The following is a 27,205-nucleotide window of genomic DNA, read 5'->3' on the forward strand; positions in this document are numbered from 1 at the left end:
ATTAATGTTGTAGAAGATGCTGATAGCGATTGCGATCTGGATAGCTGGATTTTCCCAACAATTGGTGACAGACTCAATAATTGGAAGGCTGAAGACACTATCCCGATTTCCTTTAGTCAGGAGTAATTGTTATTGTCTATTTTAGTGTTGCAAAAATTTTAGTTTTTACAATTGAACTTCTTAAAGCATTGTGTCTATGCCCGAGGCACAATAGCTAATTTGTTAAGGGTTTTGTCATTTTCATAAGCATATTCATATTCAATAAATCAATGGACTTTTTGCATTCAGATATTGCGCTCTTTATCTTTCCTGTCATCTTCCAAAAAAGCTATGTTTTCTTACACACACTCACGTAACGAATTGCAGATCCATACCCACTCTGGATCCTATGGATAATAGTTCTACTACTGTTCATTATGACTTTGAAAATCCGATCTACCAAGCCGAGGATGGAAGTGAGGAAGATTGTGAAGTACCTGGAGAACTTGCCAGACTGGTACTGCAAGAAGAGAAGACTATACAGCCGCATGAAGAGTCAATCGAAATTGTAAACCTGGGTACTGAAGTGGACAAGAAAGAAGTCAAAATAGGAGCAGGCTTGGAAAACAGTATCAAAGAAAGATTGATTCAGATGTTACATGACTATGTAGAGATTTTTGCTTGGTCTTATGAAGACATGCCAGGATTGGATACTGACATAGTAGTGCATCGTTTGCCAACGAAGGAAGATTGTCGTCCTGTTAAGCAAAAGATTCGCCGCATGCGTCCTGAAATGTCTGAGAAAATCAAAGTCGAGGTTATGAAACAATTTGATGCGGGTTTTCTGGCCGTTACTTCTTATCCACAATGGGTTGCTAATGTGGTACCAGTGCCAAAGAAGGATGGCAAGGTACGAATGTGTGTAGATTACAGAGATTTGAATAAAGCAAGTCCCAAAGATGACTTTCCACTCCCGCACATTGATGTTCTGGTAGACAACACCGCTCGACACAAAGTATTCTCCTTCATGGATGGATTCTCGGGTTATAACCAGATCAAGATGGCACCCGAAGACATGGAGAAAACTACGTTCGTGACGCAATGGGGCACTTTCTGTTACAAAGTAATGCCATTCGGTTTAAAGAACGTTGGGGCAACGTACCAGCGTGCTATGGTGGTTTTGTTCCATGATATGATTGATCATGAAATAGAAGTATATGTGGATGACATGATAGCCAGATCTCATACTGAAGAAGAACATCTCGATCATTTGTACAAATTGTTTGAGAGGTTGAAGAAATACAAGCTGAGATTGAACCCGAACAAATGCACATTTGGAGTAAGATCCGGTAAACTCTTGGGATTTATTGTCAGTGGTAAAGGAATTGAGGTTGACCCGGCTAAGGTGAGAGCTATCCAAGAAATGCCAGTGCCCCGTACAGGTAAGGAAGTCAGAGGTTTCTTGGGACGTTTGAATTACATCGCCCGGTTTATCTCTCATTTAACTGCTACCTGCAAACCCATCTTCAAACTACTGAAGAAGAATCAAGAGATGATATGGAATGATGAATGTCAAGAAGCTTTTGACAAAATCAAGAAGTATCTCCAGGAACCTCCGATCCTGATGCCACCAGTTGAAGGAAGACCTCTAATCATGTATTTGACCGTGTTAGAAAATTCAATGGGGTGTGTGTTGGGGCAACATGACGAGTCTGGTCGAAAAGAGCATGTCATATACTATCTTAGCAAAAAGTTTACCGACTGTGAAACAAGATACTCACTGCTCGAGAGAACTTGTTGTGCTTTGGCCTGGGCTGCTCGCCGACTAAGACAGTATATGTTGAATCATACCACTTTGTTGATTTCTAAGATGGATCCCATCAAATACATATTTGAGAAACCTGCCCTCTCCGGAAGAATAGCGAGATGGCAGATGATTTTAACAGAGTATGATATCCAGTATACTACCCAGAAAGCAATCAAAGGAAGCGTGTTGGCTGATCATTTGGCTCATCAAGCAGTGGATGATTACCAATCTATGAATTTTGATTTCCCAGATGAGGATGTCACGCTTGTTACTGATTATGAAGAACCTGGACCGGATGAAGGACCCGAACTAGGATCCCGATGGACTATGGTTTTCGATGGATCTTCTAATGCGTTGGGTAATGGTGTTGGTGTTGTAATTATTTCTCCCAAGGGTTGCCATACGCCTTTCACTGCTAGACTATGTTTCGATTGTACCAACAATATGGCTGAGTATGAAGCATGTATTTTGGGACTCAGAGCTGCTATAGACCTAAGAATCAAGTTTTTGAGTGTGTACGGAGACTCAGCATTAGTAATCAGTCAGATCAAAGGAGAATGGGACACTAAACATCCGAATCTCATCCCTTATCGAGAGCGGGTGTTGACATTAATCCCATACTTTGAAAAGATTACATTCGAACATATTCCACGAGAAGAGAATCAGTTGGCAGACGCCTTGGCCACCATGTCATCTCTGTTCAGAGTCAGATGGGACAATGAAGCTCCCAGGATCACCATTGAAAGACTAGATGAACCAGCATATTGTTATGAACTTAACGCTGACGAAGTAGAAGAGAAACCTTGGTTCCACGAAGTAAAAAGATATTTAGAAGCTCGGGAATACCCTGAAGGGGCGTCCATCAATGACAGAAAATTCCTGAGGAAGTTCTCCGTTAAATTCTTTTTGAGTAATGGAATATTATACAAACGTAATCATGATTCGACTTTGCTTCGTTGTGTGGATAAAAAGGAAGCAGAAAAGATTATGGGAGACATGCATGACGGTATTTTTGGGACTCACTCTAGTGGACATACAATGGCCAAGAAGATTCTGAGATCAGAGTATTATTGGTCTACCATGGAAGCTGATTGCCACCATCACTCCAAAACTTGTCACAAGTGCCAGATCTATGCGGATAAAGTACATGTGCCTCCTGCTCCATTGAACGTGTTGACAGCCCCTTGGCCCTTTGCAATGTGGGGCATTGATATGATTGGGGAGATCAAACCTACGGCTTCTAATGGACATTGTTTCATCCTTGTTGCTATTGATTACTTTACAAAGTGGGTAGAGGCAGCCTCATTTGCTTCTGTCACCAAGAATGTGGTGGCACGATTCATCAAGAGTAATCTCATTTGTCGATATGGCATTCCTGAAAGAGTTATCACTGACAATGGCACCAATTTGAACAACAAAATGATTACTGAACTCTGCACGTAGTTCAAGATAAAACACCATAACTCTTCTCCGTACCGGCCAAAGATGAACGGCGCCGTGGAAGCTGCTAATAAGAATATCAAGAAGATCATACAAAAGATGACAGTAACGTACAAAGACTGGCATGAGATGTTACCGTTTGCTCTTCATGGTTATCACACTTCAGTACGCACTTCGACAGGGGCAACTCCTTTCTCTTTAGTCTACGGAATGGAAGCCGTCTTACCGGTGGAAGTTCAGATTCCCTCTCTAAGAATCATGAAAGAGACAAGCTTAGATGAGGATGAATGGATTCAGACTCGACTCGATCAGATAAATTTGATTGATGAAAAAAGACTCGCGGCTGTTTGTCATGGGCAGATATATCAGAAGCGCATGACCCAGGCCTTTAACAAAAAGGTCAAGAGACGGGTGTACCAAATTGGCGACTTGGTGATCAAGCGTATCATTCTACCACAAGGTGATCCCAGGGGAAAATGGACTCCCACGTACGAAGGGCCATTTGTAGTTAAGAAGGCATTCTCTGGTGGAGCCATGATGCTTACTACAATGGATGGCGAAGACTTCCCGCATCCCGTGAACGCAGACGTAGTCAAAAAATACTACGCATAAAAGAGACCCGCTAGGTCGACGTACCTAGGCAAAAGTAAGGGCATCCCGGCGAACCAAAAGGGTTTGGGCAAAAATTAGGGATAAACATATAAAAATGTACACCCGGAAAGTCGAAAACCTGAAAAGGCAGCTTGGGCAAAAAAGGGTATCCTGGTGGACTGAAAACCTGAAAAGGCGGTCAAGGCAAAAATTAGGGATTAAAAGCGTATGACTTTGTCCCGTTCTCAGACAACTTCATCCAAGTTCAAGGGACTGAACAAGCCAATCAATTATATCCGACAGCAGGAGATGAGACGCTTGAAGACATAGTGACAGTGGCAGAATTAAAATCAATAGGACTTTTTCTTCATAGCTTTCCTTTGTTTTCTTGACGATTTCCTCTTACTAGGATTTCTGTCTCCTTGTACACAAATTGCCTGTTTATAAGCCCTCTTTCAAAATCCATACAATGTTATTTCAAAAGATGCTTTTGTTTTACTTTTTGCTGTTTTGTTTGCATAAACGTCCATTGATTTAATTCGAATTAATATGTGCATTTGAATATGATCAATGTTTACCAAAAATGTGCGCACAAAATGGAAATAACGATTACTACGAGACTTCAGGATCGAGGAGAAGGTCTAACCATGCGTTCCAATGAATCCGGGTGCTAATTCTATTCCTCAACAAAACCAGTTATTCCCCAGAAGAAATTGGTATCACTAGACAGACTGGTCATCTCTTCCATCCCCAGCCAGGCTCTGTCGAATATTTCTACCATCAGACAAGAATCGAGTATCCCCCAGCTAAGAAAGGATCACCGATACCAGTATCTCCAACCAGAAGACTGAGATTTATTCCCCCAGTAGAGTCCTCGGGAAGAACTTTTCAGATGCATAATTCATTCATTACATCATTTCACAGCATACGCATGCATACATTGTTCGCATTTATTGTCGAAAGCATAAAACATCTCATGCATCATGACATGGCATGAAGCTAACTTTATTTTTCAGGTTAATTATCCTCCTAAGGATGGTATCTTTAAGCCCATCCCGTCCATTTATTGCAAATACAACATCTACAAATACGATCAGATACAGTCTAACGTACGGTTCATTCTAATTCAGCTCAACATATGACTCCTTCCACTCAGATACGATCTAACGGACGATCCATTCTGACTTTCAACTACTCCAATACGGTCTAATTTACGACCCAGTTGGACCTTTCATTTCTCAGAGACTACCTAGCGTACGGTACATTCTGACGTGTAGCCTAGCATACGACTACCCCTCTCAGATACTGCCTAAGGGACGGCCCATTCTGCAACTCGGATACAGTCTAGCGTACGATCCAGTCTGGTATTTCATCCCCAGCGGAGTCACCGGCCTGATGGACAACTCATTCTGCTACTCAGACACGATCTAGCGTACGATCCATTCTGACCTTTACCTCTCCAGATGCAGCCTAAAGGACGGTTCACTCTGCTATTCAGATACGATCTAGTGTATGATCCATTCTGATCCCTTATCCCCAGCAGTGTATGACACATTCTGACTCCTCAACGAAGTCGACAGCCGAATGGATGACTCACCATACGGTCTAGCGTACGACCCGATATGACACCCATGTCTTCAGATATCGTCTAATGTACGACGCACTCCGAAGCTCTCATCATCAAACTACCTGGATGACATCTTTAAGCCCATCTCCATTAACAGGTGCAAAATTTTGGGTATTCTAATGTTCAAAAATCTTCCACCTCCAGACCACGAATGGCGCACTTACCATTCTAACTCTCTCGGTTCAAGAATCTTGAACAGGGGCAGCTGTCATACCCCAAAATTTGCCCATTAATATTACAAAACATTTCTCGAAGCACTCCAACTTATTCTGCAAGGCACTGACCTTAAAGGAACAAAAGCCCAGCTCACTACAGACTCAATCCAGAAAATGGCCCAAACTGGCCTGCTCGCTAGGCGAGCAACTCCTTCGCCTAGCGAACCTTCGCTACACGCTCGCCTAGCGAACCTTCGCTACACGCTCGCCTAGCGAAGCTTGCGAACATCAGAATTTTTGGGCTTCATTCTGAGCCCATTAGGTCACCACAATCACTATAAATACCGACACTTCAGTCACGAAAAGGGAGAGAACGAAAACGGAGAAAGAAGAACCCTAGCAAGCAGACTCTAACACTCACGGGAGGCAAACCCTGAAGGAACTCGGCGGCATCAAGGTTTACCTCTGCCCAATTCAATCCGATTTGCCGATTCAAAGTCACAATTCAATTGCAAACAGGCTTACATTGCTATTACTGCCTTATGTTCTTAATTTGCATATGGCATTATGATTAAATTTATGAAAATATCTTAAGTTTGACATGTGAATTTTGGTATGTACCTGAATACCTTAAATGATTAACCATATAATTGCTGTAATGAAAGCCATAAGGCATAAAATTGGTTGAAATTGTACTGATATCAAAACCAGAATCCGCAGCCGCTCGCTAGCACATCGCTAAGCGAGCATGCAGCGAGTATTCGCTAAGCCTTCGCTAGGCGAGGCAGGAGCGAACGTGACAGTAGCTGACTTTTTTGTTCTGATTTTTCACTCATGTTTTATCATAGCCATGCATCATTTACCCGACCCTATTTACTGTTGTGATTTTTTTTTTGTGGTGTAATCCTCGATTGCACCCTGATTTGGTGTTCTGACATGTTTTGTTGAGTTTTGTAAAGGTTCACATATCCCAGGAAAAGATTGCTTGTTAGGTATTCCACTTTATTTGTGGGATACCCTCGTGGAGATTCACCCTGAATTACTCAATTGATTTTAATGTATTAATTTTATGGCAAAGATCCACCCTAAATTGCTTAATTGATCTTAATGTATTAATTTTAATGTGGGGGGGGGGGGGGGGGGGGGGTTCCTCCTAATTACCTAATTGATTGTAAAGTACGGCCTTTGAATATGTGATCTTGGACCTCTCTTTGTTACTTTACGGTATTACGGTATTAGGGTCATGTCCCGCGAATGTGGGATACACTTAGCGAAGACCCTTCGATTAAATCATCATGTCCCTATAAAATAAATCATGGTCCCTCGGATGTTGCCTTCGAATATATGATTTTGTCCCTCGATGACCCTTCGGTGTAGCCTACGGTTAAATGATGATAGTCCCCTCGAATGCTAAGGTATCCTTACAAATGTTGCCTTCAATGACCAAACGATGACCCTACGATGACCCTTTTACATCCAAAGGGTAAAACTACTTATTTCTCAATAATACGGACGGTTTTACCCTCACGAGGATAGGAAATGCCCATCAAGACCTTGGGTAGGTATAACTCTTAATTGCTTACTCACAATTTAAAAATACTTTTCACACTTCACAAATACTAGAAAATCACCACTTGGTATATATTCATACTAGAATCATTACTGAGTTATATTTTTCTAAACCATTTTCAAAACTAAACGAGATAACCACTTTGTATACATTCATACGAGAATCATTACAAAGTTAAATTCTCTTTTTCAAAACATTTTCTAAACAATTCACGAACACTTTTTCAGACAAGAAAAATAATATAAGTGATCAAGCAATTAAGAGCCCATGGATAACCATGGATACAAAGGGTGCTAACACCTTCCCTTTGTATAATGTACCTCCCGAACCCAAAATCTAATTAAGGTCTTTCCTGTTCTTTTCCACCTTTCCTTATTGGATAAAAGAAAAGTCGGTGGCGACTCTTGCTATCCGCGACATTGCGATTAAAAGCAAAACACACCCAAAGTCAGTTCACCGTATGACACTTACCAAGGCGGTTATCGGCAGATTTCAAATTCCTTTGAATACCCCGTTCATGCATTCCACAAGGTTTGTTGTCATGTGGCCCCATCGACAACCTCTATCAAATGTAATTATCCACTGCTCTACTTGTATGTTATTTAGCCATCTCCCTGCGTCTTCATTAGACATTCTAATTTCATCACGATAATATTGAAATGACGGCTGAGTTAGAGCATACCTAACATTCATCACCTTCTTGCGAAGATTCTTATCTTTTATAGCATGCATGAAGTTTTGTGCAATGTGTCTGATGCAATAGACATGGGTAGAAGGAGAATCATGTCATCCATTGTCATGGTTGTTGTAGCCACTCTCAATGGTAGCATGTCTATCAAAAATCAAACAGAGATTGGCTTGTGGAGCCACATACGTTCTGAGTTGTCGAAGAAAGAAACCCCATCCACCAGCCATTTCACCTTCAACCAGAGAAAAGGCAATGGGAAAGACATTGTTGTTTCCGTCTTGTGCAACCGCCATAAGCAAAGTACCATTGTATTTTCCGTATAACCAAGTGCCATCAATTTGAATAATAGGTTTGCAAAATGCTAAACCTTTGATGCATGGGTCAAATGCCCAAAAGAGATGGTGAAAGATTCTATTACCTGTAACACAGGTTCCGTCTGGCATCATCGTTGGCAATGTCTCCATGATTGCCACAGTTCCTAGGACATATGTTTTTAGTGCCCATAAAAACTGTGGCAATTCTTTGTATGAATCCTCCTAGTTGCCGAATACATGTTCAACAACCTTTGTCCTTGCAATCCAGGCTTTCTTGTAAGATGAAGTATAACTATATGTTGTTCTGATATGGGATATACTTATACTCACCTTCACTGATGGTCTTTATTAACCAACGGCAGAATGTCTTGACATATCAATGCAGCGCTTAGTTTAGGATGATCTTGTTCAACGTTAGTTGCAATGCAACTGTGAGGTGAGTCTATTGAAGCGATCTCCCAAGATTCTTTTTTCTTTTTGTAAGACGCAACCAACCAAAACTTACAAAGGATGTTACGACATTCGATAACATACCTTCTTGAATCAGTGTGTTTCATTGTAAGATCAGCAGAGTTTTTCATGTGGAATTTTTTGATAGCTCGCGCGCATTCTTCTTTGATACGAAACATCTCTCCCACCTTTAATTCGCCTTCTAATCGTGGATACGGGTTATAGAAAACACTGTTGGATATATCATTGTCGTGCAGATCCAAATTTGTCATATGTTGAGGCAGATTGTAGACATGACTAGGAGGTATTGGTGGTGGTTGATCATCATCTTCAATGTCGTTGTTCAGCATCTGATCAACCTGTATCTGGGTCTCCTCTTCTTCTTCATCAACGACGTCTACTTCTGCTTCTGCTTCTGGGTTGACGTCATCTGACCATTGTGGATCAAATTCACCAAATTCATCCTGACTGGTTATTTGAGACTACTGAGATGGTATACATGGTTGAAGAGTAACGTACAACTCAATACAGTTGCAGCCTGAATGTTCATGACTAACAAACATGTATTCAGCATCTTCATCGTCTCGTACCTTAAGCTGTAAAAACTTGCATTGACTATTCTAAAAAAATATTGGATTTTGATATGTGATCTTTGACACAATACCTGATCCTATACAGGATTGTATTCGTTTTTTTAAATGTAAGAAGGTTGCATTTTTCTTTATCGTGAGTGTAATGGTATCAGTGTTTCGAAAACAAAAACCATATAACTCAGACTCGTATGTTTCACCCTTGTAGTGAATGTTGACATTGTATTTTGGTGAAGATGACATTGTGCAGATGAAAACTATTTTCTTGCTGCAGATGAATGTGAGTGAAGTGTCTTAGATGTTGATAGTAAGACACTTAAATAAGGGAGTGAAGTGTCTGACATGCTGGCTAGTTCAAAATGATGTGTCGCACATGCAAGCTAGTCCGAAATGATGTGTCAACCATGCAAGCTACTAAGAAGTGACATGTTCAGCATGCAAGAGAGAGGACAGCCACGTGTCAGACATGCAGACACACGCTCCAAATGAATTGGCGCCCCCATTCATTCCTTGCACATAGGCGCCAATCCATTTGGCGACACCTTGTCAAAACATGCATACAGACCTCGAAACCAAGCAATCAGACATAGGTCTTGCATGCATGTCCCTATGGAGGCGCCAATTTTTATCCTTGTTGAAGTCTCGTATTTTTTATTAGAGTTAAAACCTGACAATAGTCTCATACATAAGATGAGCTAATTGAAGCATGAACAATACTAGAAATACCTCCTCTCAGAACAACAGGTAGAATCTGTCTAAAATCGCCTCCAAAAATAACTACTTCACCACCAAAAATTGTATTCTCAAGACCATGACATCTCATGACATCTTTAAGGGTTTTATCCAAAGCCTCAAAGCAGTTTTTATGACACATAGGTGCTTCGTCCCATATTATCAAATTAGTTTCTTCCAATAACTGTGAATGTTCACTGTCTTTGTCAATGTTGCAAGTAGAGTTGTCAAGTGTTGGCACATGTATTTTGAACTTTGAGTGTGTTGTTCCTTCACCTGGAAATAATAACGAAGTTATCCCAATTGAAGCAGCAGTAAAAACAATTTTTGCATGCGAACACAATGCACTTGATAGAGTTCTCCACATGAAAGGTTTACCACTCCCCCCATAGCCATTTAAAAAAATACCTTTCCTCTTTGATTGTTGACAACTTCCATGATTTTATCAATAATTGAATGTTGTTCATCTATCAATTATAATGTAAGATTTATCATTAAAAATTCAAATATGTATTTTCCTAACATAAGTTGGACATAAAATTATAGTGATAGTAAAATTAATTACTTGTAAGTGCGTGAAATAAATGATGGAAATTTTGTCGTTCAATATCAATATTGTAATCTCGTTCGTCATGAATAAGTCTATTGCCAATGTGTTTTGTGACATGTGAATATGGGTAAGACATGCCTTTAAATTCATGCAAACTTCTTCGATTTGCTTGCAACAGATTCTCAATTTCAATAAGTATCAAATTTTTTATCTCTTTTTTGGACAACTACAAATATGTCAAAAAATAAATGAATCAACACTTCATTTAAACACCATTCACTACATATATATGATTTTCTTAGTGGAACTCAGTAAACAACAACATTATCCTATTGTTTGTAACAGATGAATTTTTATATCTAACATGCGGCTGAACTTGAAAGGCTTTCGATCTTAGTAAGTTTTTATAACAACAAAAACTGTAGCAACATATTGAACCAAACCTAAAAGATATAGAAACATGTTGTGAATTAAGTTATAAAATATAGTAATATATTTGACTTGTGGTTGCATTATAATGGATTTGGATATCTATAAGTTATAATATAGTTTACTTTAATTAAGTTGTGGATGCATTTGAATATTAACAAAAAATTATGTTACTTGACTTCATATCATTTAAAATAGTTTACTTTCAAAAATATAATAATACAAAATTACCTTTATTACTTGTCTTATTTATTTGTTGATAGAGAATACCATCACATAGTATGCTCTAAGTTCTTTCCCAAACATGAGGTGGTCAATTGATCATACTTGATATTAGCATAGTCACAAATAACTTTCTCAATTGACGGGAACCCCAATCCTTTGCTTCATTTATAGCTGCAACATATTCATTGTTATCTTCAAGAAATCCCATTTCAAAACATGCATCCCTGAAACTATCAAGAACCTTTCCACTGACATCTTTTATATCTTTATAGCAAGTTGGTCCCTTGACAATTGTTAGAATCATTCTTAAGTAATACAATCTGCTCTTACTTGGAGGAAGCCAAATCATTCTACCAATTGTATAGCCTCTTTTATGTCGTCTCCAACGTTGGTTTCTGTTATCATAAACAAACTAAGAAACAGATTGAGAATAAGTCAATTTGTTTGTCTTTGGGTATGTCTTGTTTGATTCCATCCATGAAGTAAACATTGATTCTTTCACACTTGGTTTATCAAGTACATCATTTATCATCTCATAATCAGTTTAGTAAACACAATTGTAACCCTCAAGATGGAAATACAACCTTTGAATTGCATGAAATCTACCATGAATAGGAAATGAGAAAAGCCTTCATCATGCTTCACTTGGCAAGACATGCCAGCAATCAAGATATTGCTTGGTTTCATCAATATTTTTGATCACATAAGATCCTTCAGTACCATTTTGGACAACAACAACGGTAATTTGATCATACTCCTTGTTAATGTATTTGAATAAATACTTCCCTAATTGCTCTTATTACACCACTTCATATTGATGTGTGCTTGAAATATTTTCAACAAGTATGGATTATAAGGGACGACATATAGGCTATCAAAAGTGACGTGCTTTTTCATAATTTTATTGCTATTCTCTCGTCTTTTGTACACAGGATATCCATCTTGATCAACAATGATTGTAGGCTAAAATTTCTTGGGAAAGTACTTAAAGCACTTTCTGTTTTCATGCAAGGTGAAGACATGTTTGCTAAATCGCATGGACCATGGATCATATGTGTTTTGACCAAATGAAACAGTTCCCTATCATTTTCTTCTAACGGTATTTCTGCTGAAATAATTTTGTTTATATCATATGACGTTGGATACTTGCTTGGATTATGTAAGAATAGAAGAATATGTGCATTTTGTAAACCGCACTTTTGGAGTTCAATTGTGTATAGATCTGCAAATAAGTGAATTTAGTATTAAACGCAAAATTCAAAGTTCTAAAATGCGCAATGTAATTAACATTATCTATATAAGAAATGTGACTCAATTGACTTACATACAAGTAACTTCCCTAAGACATGTTTCTTTGTTAAATCATACAACATTTCATCAAACTTTATTTTGAAGACTCTTGAGATGATATTCGAACGATCTTGTGGCTGTAAGTTAATATTTGAAAGAAATCTTTGAACTTCAGGCCAGTTTGGGTTGCAAGTAAATGTGATAAAAATGTCTAAAAACCCAATTTGGCTAGAAATTTCCATTCCATCAAAATAGAGTTGTCCCATGAACCTCTGACTTCCAACATAATTTGATGGTAAAACCACTCTTTCACCTTTGTCTGCTCCTTCGTAGTTTACAACCTGTTTTGTTTCATTAAAGTTAGCATATTTAGAAACTCTAGGCCTTTTTTTATTCTTGTGAATATAATTCAGTCTCTAGGATTCCATCATAGCAAATCCATCAACTAAAAATTGTTGAAACAACCTTCTTGACCATAACAAAGTACAAGATTCATTAGTTCTGGTTTGAATCCTAAAAGTAAGCCATTCTCTGATGGTAAGCTTATTCCTGAATTATCACCATCAGGATCATAATCTGCAGATGTAGACATAGGTTTCTGCATGAAATTATATAAATAAAAACCATTATAGTATGTCACAATAATCCCCAATATGAACTTAATGAGTTTTGGAAATAAAAATAGAAAACAAATGGTGCAATTATAAAGTAAATCCTTATATAGAGAGGAATAATATTACAAAATAACATGGAAGTTCATCCTGCAACGAAGGCTCAGAAATCTGAAGTTTTGATGTATGTTGAAAACGAAAAAAAGAAGTAAAAACCGACTATAAGGATTGATTTGTTTTCACAATTTGATAATTGGTATGTTTCACCTAAAGATTTGCTATTAGATTACCTCTTCCGACTTGAGATTGTCCCTTATTTTCTTACGTGATTCTTTGTTATCTCTGAATCCAACAACAGACAATCTTCCATACTTTGGTTGAAAAAAAACTCTAATTGTCAACTCTTTCTTCAAAATTGCATCAAGTGGATAAGGAAATTCAAAAGGGTTATACTCACCGGCCTGAAATCATTAAAAGCTTTGCTTGCAATTCAGATATAAACAATACATTTTGAACTAAGAGATATAACTACCTCAATCAACTGCCTCTTTAGTTTAAGGACAAATTTTCCCATCAGTTTGACACAATCGTTGTTCCAAAGCACAAATATTTCCCTGAATTTTCCATCCACACCCAGAACTTCAAGTTTGTATCTATAACAAATTTGGTATATGAAACCAGTTTTCAGACATGGCATAATATTTCATACTATGAATACTAATCATTCAGTTCAAAAAGACACATTGAGATGGGTTCATCAGTTTCATGATTCACAAAACACTTCAATTTTTCATCTTTAAGTGTAACACTTCTGGTACACTTACCACAACCATCACAATACCACCCAGATTGACCAGCATCAAATTTCCCTAATATTGCAACAATTACACATGTGGTTTCATAGTATGATGTAACATAACACATTGTGAAAAAATGAAATTGATGGATAATATATCGATGGGCAAACATACACTTACATTCTGAAGATTGTTTATTTTTTCAAGGCTTAAAATTTTAGCTTTGCACAAAAACTTATCAATTTCTGAATATTGTGAGTTTTGAGTCATGTCAAGTTGCATGTTTGATGCGGATAATAAAGGAATTTCTCCTTGAATGTTGGGATTTATAAAGACAGACACAAATGTCACACAGAAATCAAGATTTAACATTAATATAACATATAAGATGATAAATATACGAAAATGTGACCACCTTTCTTTTAACTTCTTAATCTCATGTACGTTGACATCATTGATAGTTAACTTTGTGTTATTCCATGTGTTTGATACATTCAAGGGAAACCTCCTATATATGTGTAAATTAGAATACAGAAATTGATATATGTTTTAAAATAAATGAATAAAACTATTTACTATAGTGTTTTACAATTAACCAACATCAATACCTTGAGCTCCCTTGATTCTTGCATTTTGCAATAGTATAATAACATTATTAACATCCTTTTTACTATTGTAGTAATTCTATAATTGTCATGCAAGGTCACCCCAAAGAGTATATTGAACCAAAGACTTAATGCAATAAATGAATCCAATAAACATTCAATAAGGTCAACTCATAGTCATAATAGTTTCAAATTGAGAATAATAAAGAAATACCTCATGTCACTTTTTGCAAAGATAACTTTGTTTTTTTCCTCAACATTCATTTGGGTCTGAATAATCTCAGTTACTCCTCCAATAACATCTAAATAAAATAAAACTACTAATATAAGAAAGATAAACTTAAAGGATTAAATATGAAAACAACAAAGTTATATGATCAAATTACCAACTAAGAAATCAGGTTGAAACCTCCCCGCAATGATGGATGTCAAACTAATCAATTTCAAATGGTTTAGCAGAATGTCGGGAAAATTAGTAACTTTTGCATAAGTTATACCACATAAAATTAACTTGAAACTATTAATGACTGCTTTAAAGGAGAAATCATTATTGACAACCTTGAAATTATGCATATAGGTTTTTCCGACTATAAGTGTAGACTTGTGCTTCGAAACCAAATGTGATGGTATAATTACTTGGATCATGTTGCACTAAAAAATCAAATATAAATAACATTCATGAGATACGGAGAGGATTTTCAGTTAATAACGAACTACATATATTTTGTTTGTAAAGTGAGATATCATCATACCTTGCATCAACTAAAATCATTTCCAAATGCTCTTTGTTAGAGACACTTTTGACAAACCACATACCTCTAATCCTAACAGCAATCTTCCACAAATCTTTAGAGTCATTGATATCCCTAACATCTTCAACTGGGCTTGCCATTAGCTTGGCATGATAACCTGAAACAACAACAAAGATTGAATAACATTCAACAAATTTTAATGGGTTTTCCAAACAGTGAAATACTTCTGAAATTCTTAATGTGGTTTATGAACATAGATTTTCTAACAACAAAGAAGGAAGGCATTTTTGCATTGAAAAATTTTCAATTGCGCATCGTTAACCAAACAGTAATATGAACTCATATGTTGTCATCTTACATATGAAATTCAATATTAAGCAAGTAAAGAAGAAAGGAAAATAATAACAGTCGTGTTTATGAACAACCATGACAACTTTGGACATGGGATCAAAAAAAAAGATTAAACAACTTTCAACATAATGAATACGCAAATATTGAACAACAATAAAGAGTAAAAATCAAAGATTAAACATAAATTGCGACCGATTGAACAAAGATATAACATAACCAATGGAACGAAGAGTAAAAATCACCTTTTGGCGACGGAGGTGGGGAACTTCTTCTCGTCCTATACAGAACCAGGCAGAAGTTGAAACGACGGTGGAGTTGGGGACAGAGGTGGCAAAATGAAAAATAAAACAGAACATAAACTGCAATGGTGGTGGCATTGGCTCCAGCGGTGAAGTTGGGGATGGAGTTGGGGTAATGGAGAAAGAGTTTTGAATATTTGGAGTATCTTTTAATATCTCAGTTGAGTGTAGTTTGAGTACTTTATGCATGGAGTAGAGTGAAAAGTGAAATCGATATTGAAAGTTGGAAAAAGGCTTTTAAGTTTTGCAAAGAAATTGAAAAAATTAGTTAAGTATGTTTAGACAAAAATAACCCTGTAATTGGGATAAAATATACTTGGATTAAGAAGGATTTAGTGGTAAATTCTATAGCAAAATATTTTAATAGATAAATAGTAGATTAAGGAATGACTACTCCACTTCAAATAATTTTAGTTTGAGACCACACACTTGAGATAAGGATGAAGATGAAGAGGTTTTAACTCATACATTTTTCTTTTTCACTTTTTCTCTTATATCTTCTTTTGAATGGTTTTAGCCAAATAAGTCTCTAAGGCTATGTTGTATATGGTAGAAATAGAGAAGAGATAGTAAGGGAAGAAAGAATTTAAAGAGAGATGGTAAAATTATCTTAATCAATAGTGAAGAGAAATAGGGGAGAGAAAATAAAAAGACGTGAGTCTCACACAAAATTCCTTCTCTTCAACATTGTGAAGAAATAGAATAAAGACAATAAGTGCTTATGTGTCTTCCAATTGTACCCCTTATCTTTTATCTCATACAATTAACTACTGGATACCCATGCGTTTGCACATGTACTTGTGTGTTACGCGCATTTATTTTTAAAATATTAATAAAAATGTAAAAAAGAAAAACAAAATTGATTTACCAAAAGAGTTTATTATTTTTAAAAGAAAGACATATTTTGTTTTATATACGGATTATAAATATAATTTTTTCATATATAAAAATATTTGGATGAAGGGTATATTATCTTGTATGTAATATTATTTTTGTTTTGACATTATTTATAAAAATATTTGGATAAAAAACTTGTTCCCATTAAAAAAATTAAGATTCACTCATTAATTTAAAAATAATATTTATCATTAATAACATATATTAGTGAAGTGATTGCATCAATAATGTCGTACCTCAAAAAATGAGAACATGACGCTCACAGAGCATAATCGCACGTTCACGGATGGACTTAATAGAGCCGCCACCGAACTTTATTTATTCCCAAAGAGGGAAAGAGGAAATATTGATAAAACCCCTAAAACAAAGGATAAGATATGGTCATCACAACCAATATCAGGGTTCGGGAGTCGGTTACGCAAGGGGAATATATTAGCACCCCACGTCCGTTGTAATAAACGGGAACCTTTAGTTAGTTTCTAATTGAATGTTAGTTTATGTCAGTTTGAGATCTTCTACTTATTTGGGATAGAAAAAGAGAAAAGGAAAATATTTTGAATTTTATTAATAAGAAAGGACCTAAAAAAGTTTTAATTATCAGGGGATGTCGTACCCCAAAACTTGCCCTCACATTTTCATTTTTCATCTGACCCATGACTTGAGATTCATCTGACCAATGACTTGAGATTCATATGCATTCATCCATTATGCATCATGCATTCATACTAATATGATCTCATAGGTTCAAAGTTTGTGTTTAGTCCCAAATGGGGTTTTACTGGAAGAATACAAATCCTAATTCACGTCTCTTGGTTGGCTGAGGTCATTTGTTGACTTTCTGGTCAACTAGTTGACCAAAGTCAACCACCCATTCCTAAATCTATTTTGTCTCGACTTTAGTAGCATTGATCATTATATATGCTCTTTCGAATCAGTTCATCGTTATATCCATCTTGGTGCTTTGATTTTAATCTCAAAATTGATTCTAATTTTACATTAATTTTAATTAATTTTAATTAATTTTAATTGATTTTAATTGGATTTTCAATTTTATTTTAATTTACTTTTTATTTTCAAGTTGATTTTAATTGACTTTTTATTTTCAAGTTGATTTTAATTAATTTATAATTTCAAATTAATTATGGAACTTCAATTTAATTTTTAATTGATTTTTAAATTAATTTCAATTTCAAAATATTCAAACTTTAAATTAATTGATTTTAATTTCTTTAAATATCAATAGATGCTAATTTTAAATTAATAAACTTTAGACTTTTCAAAGTGATTTAATATCAAATTAATTCTAATTTTTAATTAATTGGATTTTCAAATTGATTTTAATTAGATTTTGATTTCTAAATTGATTATTTCAATATTTAGATTAGTTTTAAAAATTATTTTAGATATCCATTATCCCTGTAAATAACCATTATCAATGTAAATAACTAATATCCATTTTTTAACCATATCCATCGATATCCATTTGTAAAACCATTACACCTTTTTTTTTCATTAAACTCTTCCAATCTTTCCATACATGATCAATTTTCCCCCAATTTTATTACAAAATTCCAAAACTATCATCCATAATTCAAAACTTACATTCATTCATCTTAAATTTTCATTCAATTCTATTTACTATAACTCAAAGCTTACATTCATTCATCTTAAATTTTCATTCAATTCTATTTACTATATTTCAAAGCTTACATTCATTCACTTAAATTTTCATTCAATTCTATTTACTATAATTCAAAACTTACTTTCATTCATTTTAAACTTTCATTCAATTCCATTTACTATAATTCCAAAATTACATTCATTCATTCAAACCTTCGTTCAATACAAAACAACCAAAATTACACTTTTTTCCCATCCAAATCCATCTCAAGTTTATGATTTTCCTTTAATTCAAATGTGGCATCCATCAATTTCCATTCTTCAAACATAATATGCCTACACCAACAATTAAAATAAACTTCAGCTGTGCATCTCATACCTAGCTTGCTATAACCGTTATCGTCCTGCTAACTAAAAAAAAAAAAAAAAAGAGGGAGGTCAACCTGCAACTAGTTTGCTTAACAGAGCCAAATTGACATTCCACCTGTATCACAAAGAATCATTCTAATAACTAACTTCAAATAATCTCCAACAGATTTTAGAAACAGTAACAATAACACAGACCAATCCAATTGATATTAACCCTGCAAAACCAAATAGACCCTGCATTTTTAGATTGCATTTCACTACATCTAAAGAAGAAAATAACCACTTAACAAGATGAATTGACAAAAAATCATTTTTCTTTTTAATCCACAACATAATTGAATGTTAACTTCCAAACCTAAACTAACAACTCCCTTAAGTTGAACTTCACTATTAACAAACTAATAGAAAAGCTGAATTGATCACCCTGCAAATTTTATTCAACATACCACACATGGAATCGCCATCAAACTAACACCTATAAAAGAATAATAACGGAATTTAGTTGACAGCTAACAAATAGAATCAAGAGAGTGGAAATTAACAGCATAATAATTTAAATTAGAATTTTCATTTCATTTTGAATTCCAATCCTAACAGCTTTTACAAATAACTACTAACCAACTTCTAACTTCAAGAGAACTTCATTTCATTTCCATCTGAATTTCTAACCAACTTCTAACTTCAAGAGAACTTCATTTCATTTCTATCTGAATTTCTAACCAACCGCTCATTTCATATGAATTTTGTTTCAATTTCAAGCGCATTTCTAACTAACTAAATTTACAACTGAATTTCAGTTGAATTTCATGTAAATTTCTAACAGCTTTTTGAGCCTATAAATTCACTCACGGTTCCAGAAATTAGGGGGAGGATTGGTGAAGCTTAATTCTACATCTGTTTCCTTCTTCTGCGTTCTGCACTGTTTCTTCTTTTTCATTCGGCATTTGTTCTTCTTCTTCATTTTGCATCCATAAAAGCTTCACTCTGCAAGCTTCTCCATTCTGCGGTCGCAATTGGAATCCACCTTCTGCAATGTAGTGCTTGATCCGCCTCAATCTCTGCACGATTTACAGAAGCACCATAATCACTCGCGGAGGTTTTTACACAGTTCACAAATCGTAAATTCACACTCTGCCACTCATAGCCACGCAAACTCAGAAGCATAAGAGTAGCAGAACAGAAGAAGGCATTGAAGAAGAAGAGAATTCGAGGAGGAAGAAGAGAAGCAATAGTGCATACCTGGTCGAGATTGAAGATTTGAATGCGGTGAGTTTCGATGCTCCTTCTATTTTTCTTCTTCTTTTGATCGTGCGCAAATGACACCAGAGTAATCTTCAAAGCTTTGAGCCGATAGAGGAGCGACGTGAATCTTCGTACCGTCGAATCCCGGAAACTCCAGATTTTTGAACGCAAAGCCGAGAGAACGCGCGCACTGTTATTTGGATTTGAGTTCCCTTCTTGATTTGAACCGAAGAGGCGCAAACTCCATTGATGATGATGAGAAGGAGCGATGTCGCGCGTTGTCGTGAGCTGCTCGAATAAGCACTTTTCCTTTCGCTTTTTCCGCTTTTCCGCGTCGACATGTGCAAAACGTGAACAAAACTCAGTTCCTCATGTGGACCCGTTTTCGGTGAGCTTGGGACCGGTTTGGGCCTTACGCCCAAACAAACCTTTCTATCTACACCTCACCTCCAGGTTCGCACCCCCTTTCTAATTCAGTTTTTTCTGTGGGCCTAGGTCAGGCCCAAACAGTTTCATGTGGTGCTGCTAGACACAAAAACACTTGCTTCGGGCTTGCACCTCCTCGTATGGTTCATTGGGCCGGGATAGAGGCCCATCCTCATCTCTTGAATTCATTTTTGTTTTTCTTTTATTTTTTTGTTAATTAGTTAGTAACTAAATCTTAGGCTAATTAGAGTAATTAAGGGATTAAGGTTTAATGAGATTGATTAGGATTGTAGATTAGTTTAGTTAGATTTTGGAATTAGTCGTTAAGATGAGATTAATTAGAAGATTGGGATTTGATTAAATTAATTAGCTTAATAAGTTTTTTTAGAATTTTAATTAAATTGATTTCTTAGAAACATTTAGTTTAATAATTTTAGTTAATAATAGTTCTTAGAATATTAGATTATAATTATTTTCTTTTAGGAATTAGAATCATTTAGAAATTGTTTATGTTAAATCAATTTGTGTGCTTTGACCATTTTGTCCTTAGGGCTTATAATTTTGATTTTCAATACATGCTCCCCTAGCTTAGGGTCTTGATTAGAATTGTCTGATTTAATTAGTTGATTAATTCAATAGGGTATTCTTATATATAATTCAACTATTATGTTAATCTCATTGATTAGTGTTAACCAAAGGACACTTTGGTCAACCAAATCCTTTGTAATCGTGTTGTAAGCCCCAAGCTTATTTCAAGTGATCAAAAGACCCTTGATCACTTGATATGGCAAGTTCATTACGCTCAAGCTATTATGGATATGCTGAATCTCAAGAGCTCAAGACCTCAAGGTTTTGATGCAAGATCAAGACTTCAAGCCAACCTCAATCAAGCATAGCTAGCAAAGTGGACTACATTCTCAAGCACGGCAAAGGTGTCAACACTTGACAAGTGTGATTCAAATTGTAAGCTATAAGCCTTAAACAACGAGGAATGATGAGACATAATTTCTCCTATCCTTGTCTAGAATGACTTTGCGTACGGGGCGTAGGCCCCGGCTATTCAAAGTATTCACCCTCATTCATAGACTTGAGCACAATTCGTATCAAACAATTGTCAAGTCTTCTTCAACAAACAAGTGGCACTACATCAATAAGATCAACACATGATCTTCTGTCAACAACTTGTTAATGTTGACTCAAGTTACAAGCTACGAGTCTTAAGTAATAAGGAATGATGAGACAGAGTTTCTCTTATCCTTGTCTAGAGTGACTTTGCATATGGGGTGTAAACCCTAGCTTTTCAAAGCACTCGCCCTTATTCCTAAACTATAGTGATATTTTAATCATGCAGTTAACAAGTCTTCTTCATCAAGAAAATCTCAATCTTTCAACACCCTAATAGTGGAGCATCTCTTGCTATCGGCAACTTGTGGTTATACACCCTCTTTTAATCCATTTTTTGCCTTGTAAGGTGTTAAACCTTGGCACCATTATTTGCCTTATGAGGTGTTAAACCTTGGCTCTTCGATTTTGATATTCGCCTTGAGAGTCGTAGACTCTTGCATCTAACTTTCTTTGCCATGAGAGGTGTTAAACCTTGGCTTTTCGATTTAGATCTTTGCCTTGAGAGTCATAGACTCTGACATTTAACTTTCGTTGCCTTATGAGGTGTTGAACCTTGGCACATTCTTTGCCTTGTGAGGTGTTAAACCTTGGCTATTCAATTTGGTTTTCGCCTTGATAGTCATGGACTTTGGCATATGTTTCTCTTTGCCTTGTGAGGTGTTAAAACTTGACTATTCGATTTAGTTCTTTGCCTTGAGAGTCATGGACTCTGGCATATGTTTCTTTTTTCCTTGTGAGGTGTTAAACCTTGGCTATTCGATTCAGTTCTTTGCCTTGAGAGTCATAGACTCTGGCATATGCTTCTCTTTGCCTTGTGAGGTGTTAAACCTTGGCTATTCGATTCAGTTCTTTGCCTTGAGAGTCGTGGACTACGGCATATGCTTCTCTTTACCTTGTGAGGTGTTAAACCTTGGCTACTCCACAGATTCTCCACCTTGAGAGTCATAGACTCTAACGTATATAATGCTCTTTACCTTGTGAGGTGTTAAACCTTGGTTATTTAATTCAGTTCTTTGCCCTAAGAGTCGTAGACTCTGGCACTTGATACTCTTCGCCTTGTAGGTGTTAAACCTTAGTAATTCAATTCCTTTACATCATCAGTCTTAAACTCAGGTATTGATACCTCACCTTGAAGGTCATGAACCTTGACACTCCTTTTCAGCCTAGAAGGGTAGTGTACCCTGGCAAATCAATCTCGTTCCCTTTTGTTTCAGTTGTAGTAGGTTGAACTACGATTGCTCTGATTTTCTCATTGCACAATGAGAATACGTAGGCACGAGGGTTCGAATTCTCCGTGAGCATACTTATTTATTATTCTTCTTTCCGCCTTAGGGCACCATTAATATCTTTCATGATCCATTATCTACCTTCGATCATAAACCGTTCACCTAGTGACATATTGTTTCTTTGAAACTGAAATACAGTTTTCTTGGGAATTCCATATATACCCTTTTAGGACCATATGGTGAAGAATCTGCATTTGTACCTAGAGTTGTTCGGATTGTCCCCAGACATTTAATTCTCCTTTTTTTGGCTCAACCATATAGTGATATCATGTTGTAGACCCTCACATGTGGTTCGTGCCACCTTCCCTCTATGGTACAAGTTCCATTTCTCTTATGGATTCTGATGTATATCTGACATTTGGTTTTAAATTATACCTCTTTGGTCACTTGTTACCAAACCCTTCATTTTTATGACTTTGGTCACTTCATACCACTCATCTCCATGATGCATTCATATTTTACCTTCATTCACTCCATGTGATATACCTTATTCTTTGAGACAAATACATTATACCTTTGTGCTCCATCTTGTACCTCCTTGTGAACCAAGAGTTGTTTGTGTTGTGAAACCAAACACTTAATTCCTTTCTTTTTCGGTTGTTCCGATACAATGATATCGTGATGTATGCCCTCACTTGTTGGTTCATACTTGTTTACTCTTGGGTTCATGTTTTCACCCTTTTTGGAGTTCAAACAACATTATTCTTTGGGTTAGACCATACTTTCTATCACAATTCTTTTCATCTCCTACCACTAGTTCTTCGAACTACGGAGCTTTGAATTCCTCATTGCACTATGAGAATATGTAGGCATGAGGGCCTCAATCCTCACCAAGCACTTTATCTATTTCTTTCCTTTCCCGTTCTTTTGCGAGTAATCTTTAGATAACACTTATTCGAGCGAGAACAATCAAAATGGTTCCCATGGAGTACCATGAATTTTAGGGATGCTAATATTTTCCCCTTGTATAATCGACTTCCTTACCCAACATATCTCTTTCCCCCCGGGTTTTATCGATGTTTTCCCTTTCCTTCGGGAATAAATAAAGTTTGATGGCGACTCTGTTATATGTCCGAGTGTGCGATACATTCAGGTATATTTACGCTAGCTTCAGGGGGCAAAGGACTAAAAAGTATTTTTTATTAATGGGCCTGACAAGATTTCGCAATCCTGCTCCTACGTATCTCCGGGTGTAATAGAGAATTCAAAGCTTACGTAGTTCTCGATAGAAAATGTTTGTTTGTTGGTCGATTTTAGAGAAAGTTATCATGTATTAATTGACGAAAAATATTATTTTACTCAAAATAGGTGAGGAGCGGGTGTTTGCATCACATCGAATAGATTTGCAAATCAACATTCGGGAAAATGTCACTTATCTCAACTCAACGATTATGGATGAAACATTGCTTTACATCATCTTAAGACAAGATGTATTTCATTTATGAAAAGGATTTTAAGATCGCACGGCGACGAGAAAAGAGTTTGATTGGTTGAATATTTTTTATAAGTGAATGACGAACGTTTGATGAGAACGAGACCTAAGCCTCGAGATCAATCATTCAGGGTTCCACCAGAATGCTGGATTCCAACGGTCTCTTTTCATTCAAATTAATTGAGAAAATTGTTTGATGGAAGATGAACACTTGATAAGAATCAATTGTTCAAAGAGTTATGCCAAGTTAATTAAAGTGTTTTAAGAAACGAAAGAAAAGAATGAACGATTAACCCAAAACGCGTGGCTCGGGACCGATCATTTGAGGGTTCCCACCGGAATGCTAGATTACAATAGTCATTTTCTTTCATATTTTATTTAGAAAAGGTTTAACTTTACATATGATTTAGGAAAAGTGTAAGTTGCGAGACCGATAATCAAACGGAATCGAAAGCAAACTGAATTTAGCTCTAAGCTAACTTATAGTGGATTAATGTAGGAATAACTCTATCAACAGTTGAGCAACATTTTTTTTTGCATTCGAACGATTTTCGAAAGTTAAATTGAATTTTAACTCCGAGATTGCAACGCAATAATAAACCAAACAACAGTCAAGCATATTATTATTATTACAGTAGTGTCACAATTTTTCATCAACTACAGTAATAAAAAAAAAGCTAAGCACAACACACACGTGTTATTCGCAATGCTACAGTATTGAAATTTAGTTAAGATAAAATAAAATATGGAAACAATATTAACCAATATATATATATATATATATATATATATATATATATATATATATATATATATATATATATATATATATATATATATATATATATATAACTATGAAAAAAAATATAAAACTAAAATAAAACATATAATACAAAACTATATATAAAACGAATAAGAACTATGAACAAAAAATAAAGTAATATATAAAACTATAATAAAAACTATAATATAAAACTATAATAGAAACTATGAAAAAAAAAGAACTAATATATAAAAATTTATGACAAAAATCATCACTAAGTATTTAATTGAGATTTGAACTTACTACAAAATAAAGTAATATATAGAAACAAAAAATTGAAAAAGGTTCTCAAGGTCACTTAGTATTCTTTGGTAGGGGAAATATACTTCTTCATATCTTTACTTATTTTTGTCTCTTTTTAATTGATATTGGTGAATGAAAGATCTAGCAAAATGAGGGAGATTTTGATCAGAGGAGAAAGTTGCGCTTCGTCCCCTTGGTCTCAAAATAATAAGTATTTATATACATAACCTAGGGTTACTAACTTATTAAATATCCTAAATACCCTTTTGATTTTTTTAATGCGTAGAAATGAGTTAAACAACTAAATTAAATAAAATTAAAATAATAAAATAAAGAAAATATAATTGGAACAAAAATAAAGAAAATTATAGTTATTTATTATGAATATTTTGACTAAAAAATTAAAAAAAAAGACTCAAAACAAATAAAAGTCGGGTGCAAAAATGCTCAGCAAATTAAACTAAATGCATTAAAATGACCAACGCGAAATAAACTTCTCAGAAACATATAGGTTTTGATCAAACTTTGAAATAAAAAATGATGGTTAAAAGGCTATGACTGATTAAAATGCGACCAAAAAAGTAGTCTAAAAAAATAAAACGAGCACGTCAAGTTAAACTACGCAAACCGTAGATTAAGAATACTGACGTCTGCAAGCTCGAATTTAAAATTTTTCCTCCGCTAATTTCAAGCGCAGTTGAAAATCAGTTTGACCGGATTGTCTGTAGATCCGGAAAAATTATCCTGGTTGACATTTTGGGTATTATGCGATATGAAATGCATGCCACGATATGCAGATGATGTAAATGTCACAATGTATGTATTGGTTTATTGAATGAGTGGCAAAATTGGGGTATGACAGCTGCCCCTATTTAAGTATCTTCACCTAGAGAAAATGAGGAATGTTAATCTTCGTATGATCGCAGTGAGAGATTGTTAAATACTAAAGGGCCCAAATTTTGTCCCTTGATGAAATGATATGAATGTGTGAAATACTCTTTTTCATTTTGGTTTTTCGTGGATATGATGTGGTATGAGACAAACCCTAATATGCGATTTTATGATGGATGATAAGCAGAAATGTGGAGAATGATTGAGACATATGACAGCGGTGATCCACAAGAAATGTAAAAGACAGTGGGTGAAGACTCACTGGGAATAACAAATTGTTGGAGAAAAGACATTTGGGAATATTCAGAGTATACTTTTAACAACATGTTCACACATGACCTAACAACACCAAAATATTCAAAGAATTTTCAACAACAGGTTCAAACATGACTTAACAACACTTGAATATTCAACGAGTTCTCAATTAACAGGTTCAAACATGATCTAGAAGCATTATGGGACATGTAAAGAAGGTTTGAACGACAGGTTCAGACATGACCTGATGACAACTTGAATATCAAGGAAAGTTTAGTCAACGGGTTCATACATGACCTGACAACATTGGAAAAATCAAAGAATTCCATCAATAGGTTCATACATGACCTGACCATTGGAATATTCAAAGAGTTTTAATAACAGGTTCAAACATGACTTAGAAATGTTGGGGGATGTCAAAAGGTTCCATCAATAGGTTCAAACGTGACCTAACAATACTGGAAAACATACAAAAAAAGTTCCATCAATAGGCTCATACATGACCTGACAATATTGGAAAATTCAAAGCGTTTCAACAACAGGTTCAGATATGACATGACAATACTAGAAAATCAAAAGGATTTTCGATCAATAGGTTCATACATGACCTCAATATTAAGTATTAAAATAAAGTTTCACCTACAGGTTCAGACATGACCCGACAACACTTGGGAAAAATCAAAGAGAGTTTTATCAACAGGTTCATATAGACCTGACGACACTGGAAAATTCAAAGAAAGTATA

The 27,205-nt window shown here is 35.6% G+C and overlaps 1 protein-coding gene across 1 annotated transcript; it reads right to left on the reverse strand.

Moving 5' to 3' along the window:
* Positions 1-19,275: 19,275 nt before the first annotated feature.
* LOC127123454 (uncharacterized) lies at positions 19,276-22,477 on the reverse strand. Its single transcript, XM_051053673.1, has 3 exons — positions 22,424-22,477; positions 19,978-20,340; positions 19,276-19,796 (listed from the first exon to the last, which is right to left on the reverse strand). The coding sequence occupies exons 1-3, from the start codon at positions 22,475-22,477 to the stop codon at positions 19,599-19,601; spliced, it is 615 nt and encodes a 204-aa protein (XP_050909630.1). The 3' UTR covers positions 19,276-19,598.
* Between the last annotated feature and the right edge of the window lie 4,728 nt (positions 22,478-27,205).

The sequence above is a fragment of the Lathyrus oleraceus genome, chromosome 2 (genome assembly GCF_024323335.1).
Source record: "Lathyrus oleraceus cultivar Zhongwan6 chromosome 2, CAAS_Psat_ZW6_1.0, whole genome shotgun sequence".
Lineage (NCBI taxonomy): Eukaryota > Viridiplantae > Streptophyta > Magnoliopsida > Fabales > Fabaceae > Lathyrus > Lathyrus oleraceus.

Excerpts from the sequence above, each read along its gene's own strand:
- LOC127123454 (XM_051053673.1), bottom strand. The coding sequence starts at position 22,477 with ATGACTCTCAAGGTGGAGAATCTGTGGAGTAGCCAAGGTTTAACACCT. Across the intron at positions 20,341-22,423 it reads AAGGTTTAACACCTCACAAG|TTTTGTTCACGTTTTGCACA; the intron begins GTAAAGAGAAGC and ends TGAGGAACTGAG. Across the intron at positions 19,797-19,977 it reads AAATCTTCAATCTCGACCAG|AGATTGAGGCGGATCAAGCA; the intron begins GTATGCACTATT and ends TAAATCGTGCAG.